This window comes from Curcuma longa, unplaced genomic scaffold (assembly GCF_044706935.1).
Source record: "Curcuma longa cultivar G26 ecotype Majalengka, Jawa Barat unplaced genomic scaffold, ITB_CL_G26_1.1 contig_27799, whole genome shotgun sequence".
Lineage (NCBI taxonomy): Eukaryota > Viridiplantae > Streptophyta > Magnoliopsida > Zingiberales > Zingiberaceae > Curcuma > Curcuma longa.
The window spans coordinates 1-7188 of record NW_027433521.1 but is presented as its reverse complement, the minus strand read 5'-3'; the positions used below and the strand labels follow the sequence as shown (position 1 = coordinate 7188).

General features: G+C 39.6%; 1 protein-coding gene and 1 pseudogene across 1 annotated transcript; one reads left to right on the top strand and one right to left on the bottom strand.

The window, feature by feature from the left end:
* Positions 1 to 1900: 1900 nt before the first annotated feature.
* On the top strand, positions 1901 to 3601 carry LOC141819110 (uncharacterized). The gene has a single exon (XM_074706474.1). The coding sequence runs from the start codon at positions 2090 to 2092 to the stop codon at positions 3599 to 3601; it is 1512 nt and encodes a 503-aa protein (XP_074562575.1). The 5' UTR covers positions 1901 to 2089.
* A 26-nt stretch (positions 3602 to 3627) lies between these two features.
* On the bottom strand, positions 3628 to 4455 carry LOC141819109 (uncharacterized; annotated as a pseudogene).
* Between the last annotated feature and the right edge of the window lie 2733 nt (positions 4456 to 7188).

The window sequence follows — 7188 nt, the reverse complement described above, 5'->3', positions numbered from 1 at the left end:
GTTCCTTCCTCCTGTCTGTGTAAGGTTTGAATCCTTACCTGTAATACTCCCAGATGGATGTACTGCATGCGACTTCTTTGCAGCTGATTGTAACTACCTTCTTGTATGAAGGTCCTATCTTGCTGGTTGTTATCAACACATAGAATTGCCTCTTCAGATCGATGCATATAAACACGATGATTAACATCATCCCTTCTGGAATGATAAAGAACTTCCGCAGGAACAATTGAAGCCCTTTTCTGCATAGAAAGCTGCAATTGAACTTGAGGGTCAATTTGTTGCTCAAGAGTATGAGGAATATTAACTCCTCCAGTCAGTCTTCTGCCAATTCTTCTTGCAGTTTGTTGAGCATTATGCAACCTTCTTTGGTTTCTTCGGTACTCCCGTATTTGATCTTCCTATAGGGGGGGTGCTTGTTCTAAAGAAGCTTGTGAACCAGTTATCGCTCTGGTAGTCATTTGGGATTTTTAAGCTTCTCCTGCTCTTCTTTTAATATTTTGTAAGGATATCTAAATACCCTTAACGTACCTCTTCCCTCCCTAGGTTTCACAGAAGATCCTAGAGATAAGGTCTGCAATTTTTCAATTAAGGAGTCAGGTAAAGATGTACCTCCCTTTTGTTGCTCTCGGATAACCTTAAGATCTTCTTTTATTTCTTCAAGGCTTTCCGCTATTTGAGCCAACAATTGAATCTGGGTGTTGTTTTGTTTTAACAAAACACTATAAGCACCAGTTTGGTAATCGCTTGGTTTTGCAAATCCAACGAAGGGTGATTCTATAGGATCAGTGGCTTGAAGTGCGTCTCTGTAGGACTTAGAATTCCTTGTTATCACGTAGTTCATAAAAGAGAGATGTCTTAGAGAAAAGAGGAATTTGATACTTCGGATTCAGAGATTAGGATTATCAAAATATTTATTCTGGAGTACTAATAGTTCATGCAGATGTGCCCTTGGACTTAACTCTTTTGCCAAGTTAGGATCTGCCCTTTTACCATAGTACCCGAGATTATATAGATTTTTAATCCTAACTCCTCCTTGTATCAAATCCAGAGAGTTTTAGCCTGACATCCTGGCTCTGATACCAATAAATACAACAGAACTTATACTAGTACAAAAGAAATAATGCAAGACTCTCAAACTTGACAAGATTCAAATTGTAGTAGTAGGAACTTACAAACTTTAGGACTTGAAACTTCACAGGACTCAAACTTAATCGAAGTAAGGCTTGTAGTGTGATGCACTGCGTGCCTTGCAACGATATATTACACACCATTATATAGAGAGAACTCGTAGAGAGAGATAAGAATCGAATGCTCCTTGGGCCCCATCGACATTCCCATCAGTCTCTCTTTTACAGATGCCTCTCCACTAACACACCAATAATACAATACCTTTCCTAAATGGACGGCTCCCCGGGGCTCAATCCATTCAGGAATCTTACTGCTCATGCTATATGCCATACTTCTCTGCTAAGGAGAGAATCTAGTGTATTATTAGGGTGGTCCACCACGTCCGCACTTATCACTGAAGTTTGAAAGTAGCGGTTCTGATTGTTGCTTCACGGGTAAGGTTTGAGGCTGCTTCCAGTTGATCATTGATTTGCTTGACAACTGGGTACCAATTATCGTAAAAGTTGTTTCCTGAATTCATCACAGCATGAATTTCAGCATCAATAGTGGATTTTGGGGGGTTAAACTTGCCACTAGCATATGCACATATTTTCTCTGCAGATTTAGGATCAAACTTGTGAGGCTTCCACTTACAAATACCGTCCCACCCATCCATACACCCATCTGTTTCAAGTATAACATAGCAGTCTTCAGGTGGAATTTCCAGGGCTGGTAGCTTCTTAACAGTCTTCTTGATCTGATTCACAAGATTCCAATCTTGCGAGCCCAGGGGCCTCTGTACTCCGGTCCATGGTACAACCATTGGAGGAATCTGAGGATGAGGAGGATGAATACATGGCAGTTATTCAGTATTTGGCTTCAATGACTACACCAGAAATACCAACTCCAGAACCGGAACAATCCCAACAACCACAACCTATTTGGGATACACTTGGTGAACCCAGTGGCAAATTCGATTATTATGTTGATTACTCTCCACCAATTAAGGCCACCTAAATATTATCTCCCTATTACTCCAACCGGATGGGATGATAATAATGATAAAACTCACAAGGAAGATCCAGACCCGTGGACTAATCCATTTGCATCGGAAGGTGGTGGGGAAAAAATCCAAAAATCTAAATTTCCCTGCTATGGATGGATTAGTGAAAGTGAAAGTGAATCTGAAAAACCAGAGGAAAAAGAAAAACAGGAATCTAAGACGGAGGAGTTTCAGACTATAGCAGTTCATGCAGAACTTGACTATCCAATATTAAGAAAGTTTGCAAAACAACAAGAAGCCAGAAGTCAGGAGCAACATTTATACTCCTCAACAAGTGCAGTAACATCTCCGTATACCCCAACACGTGATGTTGCTATGGGACCCCCTGGTTATCCCCCTGCAGATCAAAGGCCAGCTAGACCTCAACCTATTTATGAACAGCAGCCCCCAAAAACAAAGTTCAGGGGAGATAGTAACAATGAGATGTGGACTCTTCCATCAGCACAACAGAAAGGAGGTGCTATGTTTGTAATCCCGGAACAAATAGGATTATTTCATGATGTGTTTTCTCGCTGGGAGTCCATTACCAAGAACCATGTTGCAAGTCAGGCTTTTACTGATGCCAGGGATAAAGCAGAATATATAGAAAATCTTCTTGGGGAAACTGAAAAATTAATTTGGATACAGTGGAGAATGAGTTATCCTCAGGAATATGAAAGCCTTATAAGTTCAAGTGATGGTAGAGATGGTACCCAGAATATACTATCTCAAATCAGAAGGGTATTTTCTTCAGAAGACCCAACTCAGGGATCCACTTCTATTCAGAACAAAGCATATAAAGACCTGGAAAAGTTATCCTGTGACAACGTGAAAGACGTTGTTAAATATTTAAATGACTTCAAGAGGTTAGCATCAAAAACTGGCAGGTTATATGCAGGACCTGAATTATCAGAGAAACTTTGGCTTAAAATGTCAGACGATCTTGGAGATAGAATTAAAGCTGCTTATGATGAAAAATATTCTGGATTAACAGTGGGGGTTCTCCCTAGAATTATTTTTGCTTATGAATTTCTTGAACAAGAATGCAGGGATGCAGCTTATAAAAGAAATCTCAAGAATTTATCATTCTGTAGAACAATTCCTATTCCAGGATATTATAAAGGAAGGGAGTCAAGAACATATGGAGTTAGAAGATCAAAAACATATAAGGGCAAGCCACATGAAACACATGCAAGGATTGAAAAAAGAAAGCATCTCATCAGAAACAAGAAATGTAAGTGCTATTTATGTGGGCAGGAAGGACATTTTGCACGTGAATGCCCTAATGAAAGAAGAAATATCAAACGAGTTGCTATTTTTGAGCAACTTAACCTTCCAGAAGATTGTGAAATCTTGTCAGTTCAAGAAGGAGAAGATCAGAGTGATGTATCAGTTAGCTTTCTTACCAGGATATGTGAAACTTCCTCAAGAAATATTTCAGATTCTTTTTGACTATCTTCATGTTCTTGTTTTAATGATTATGTTAGTTCATGTAATAGTAAAGGGGCAAGTAAATGAGAAGACCTGTCATCATCGCTCTGAATTTCTTCATCATTTTTATTATAGGAAGGTTGTTGCCCTGTTGTTCTTGCCGCAACAAAATTTTTGAAGCTTAAAGAAATCCTTCCGTCCAGTAAGTTCTGGCTATTCACCTCAGCAGGTTGCATAGGAATGTTGACCTGTGTTGGATTTATAATCCAGTTTAATCCCTGTAGTTGAGATGTAGAATACCTGCGTCCAGGTAGGGCTTGGACACCACGACTAGCTAAGTAGTTAACAACCCCTTGGACTTCATAGGCAAACCCCACGTTAGGGGTATTTGAAAGTCTTCCAACCAGTCCTCTGGTTACTAGGAGATTTGCTTCCCCATTTCTCCATTGTTCATAGCCACGAGTTAAAATTGTCATCTGGATATTCCTGTAAAAATCCCCAATTGTTAACATTAAATCAGGAATTATATATTATACCAGTTGACTTCCTATTGTCAGATCCACCTCCATTGTTGCAAGTATAGCTTGATCTCCTATCCATCTATTGTCTCGAAAGACAATAAGTGCCATGGTTCCTTCCTCCTGTCTGTGTAAGGTTTGAATCCTTACCTGTAATACTCCCAGATGGATGTACTGCATGCGACTTCTTTGCAGCTGATTGTAACTACCTTCTTGTATGAAGGTCCTATCTTGCTGGTTGTTATCAACACATAGAATTGCCTCTTCAGATCGATGCATATAAACACGATGATTAGCATCATCCCTTCTGGAATGATAAAGAACTTCCGCAGGAACAATTGAAGCTCTTTCCTGCATAGAAAGCTGCAATTGAACTTGAGGGTCAATTTGTTGCTCAAGAGTATGAGGAATATTAACTCCTCCAGTCAGTCTTCTGCCAATTCTTCTTGCAGTTTGTTGAGCATTATGCAACCTTCTTTGGTTTCTTCGGTACTCCCGTATTTGATCTTCCTATAGGGGGGTGCTTGTTCTAAAGAAGCTTGTGAACCAGTTATCGCTCTGGTAGTCATTTGGGATTTTTAAGCTTCTCCTGCTCTTCTTTTAATATTTTGTAAGGATATCTAAATACCCTTAACGTACCTCTTCCCTCCCTAGGTTTCACAGAAGATCCTAGAGATAAGGTCTGCAATTTTTCAATTAAGGAGTCAGGTAAAGATGTACCTCCCTTTTTTTTTTGCTCCCGGATAAACTTAAGATCTTCTTTTATTTCTTCAAGGCTTTCCGCTATTTGAGCCAACAATTGAATCTGGGTGTTGTTTTGTTTTAACAAAACACTATAAGCACCAGTTTGGTAATCGCTTGGTTTTGCAAATCCAACGGAGGGTGATTCTATAGGATCAGTGGCTTGAAGTGCGTCTCTGTAGGACTTAGAATTCCTTGTTATCACGTAGTTCATAAATGAGAGATGTCTTAGAGAAAAGAGGAATTTGATACTTCGGATTCAGAGATTAGGATTATCAAAATATTTATTCCGGAGTACTAATAGTTCATGCAGATGTGCCCTTGGACTTAACTCTTTTGCCAAGTTAGGATCTGCCCTTTTACCATAGTACCCGAGAATATATAAATTTTTAATCCTAACTCCTCCTTGTATCAAATCCAGAGAGTTTTAGCAATGCAATAATTGGGGAACAGGTTAGTAACCTAACTGAAGGAGGACCAAGGTTGATAAAGAATATGCTATATAATCTACTGGTAGAGATAGACATTCCAGGTACTCCAAAATTCTCTCTCAAAGCTATTCTTGATACCGGAGCTACAACCTGTTGTGTGGATGGTAACTTTCTATAAGAATATTACCATTATTAATACTTTACCTACTGTAACATCTGCTGCAGCTATAGAAGAATTGGACATGGATGAAGATGAATACATCCAGATTCAGGGTATGGTAAATTGTTCTATTGGGCAACCTCAGGGAAATTTTAAGGTACATTTTGAACCACATCTTAAGGAATTAAAAGAACAAGGTTATATTGGAGAAAATCCTCTACAGCATTGGGCTAAAAATCAAATTGTTTGCCATCTTGATATTAAAAATCCTGATTTTACTATTGAGAATAGGCCTCTGAAGCATCTGACACCTTCTCAAAAGCAGTCTTTCACTAGACATGTTGAAGCTTTGCTAGAGTTAAAGGTCATAAGGCCGAGTAAGAGCAGACATAGAACTACTGTCATCATTGTTAACTCAGGTACCACTATTGATCCCAAAACTGGAAAGGAAGTTAAAGGCAAGGAGAGAATGGTTTTCAACTACAAGCGCCTTAATGATTTAACTCATAAGGATCAATATAGCCTCCCTGGAATAAAGACAATTCTTCAAAAGGTTGGTAAGAGTCAAATTTACTCTAAGTTTGATCTTAAGAGTGGGTTTCATCAGGTTGCTATGCATCCTGACTCTATTGAATGGACGGCATTCTGGGTTCCTGATGGGCTTTATGAATGGCTGGTGATGCCTTTTGGCCTCAAAAATGCACCTGCAATATTCCAGCGCAAAATGGACAACTGCTTCAAAGGAACTAGTGAGTCTATAGCTGTTTATATTGATGATATTCTTGTTTTCTCCCAGAATGAGGAAGATCACGCTAAACATCTTAGGAGTTACTGTCCAAGAAAGGTATGAGATCTTGGTTGGGATTATTAAATTATGCCCGAAATTATATTCCAAATCTGGGGAAGTTACTTGGGCCTCTGTATGCTAAAACCAGCCCAAATGGGGATAAACGAATGAATACGCAAGATTGGAATCTTGTGAATCAGATCAAGAAGACTGTTAAGAAGCTACCAGCCCTGGAAATTCCACCTGAAGACTGCTATGTTATACTTGAAACAGATGGGTGTATGGATGGGTGGGGCGGTATTTGTAAGTGGAAGCCTCACAAGTTTGATCCTAAATCTGCAGAGAAAATATGTGCATATGCTAGTGGCAAGTTTAACCCCCCAAAATCCGCTATTGATGCTGAAATTCATGCTGTGATGAATTCCCTGGAAGCATTGAAAATATATTTCCTGGACAAGGAGGAAATGGTAATCAGAACAGATTGTCAGGCTATTATTAGCTTCTTCCAGAAATCTCCAAATAATAAGTCATCAAGAGTCTGCTGGCTAGCTTTTACGGACTTCATTACTGACATGGGAATTCCTATTCACTTTGAGCACATTGACGGAAAAGATAATCAGGTAGCTGACGCATTATCCCGTTTAATAACTTGTCTTGTTCCTACAGGATGGCCGGAAGCAGTAATGGACGACCTGGACCTGATAGCTCCAGCCCTGCAAGAATTACAACAAAGGCCCAGCCCAGAAGCTCATGGGCAGATGATCCGGAGTTTGCAAGCATTGACAGGCTGGATAACCGATATCTTCACCTCCTGCATTATCAACGTATGCGGGACCAGCAAGGAGTATCTCTTAATGAATATCTTGCAGAATACAAGGACATACAACAGCAGCTGTATAAGTTGGAGCAGCAAGCAGCTGAACACGTCATTAAAGCCATGGAGCAATACCAATAAATACAGCGGAACTTCT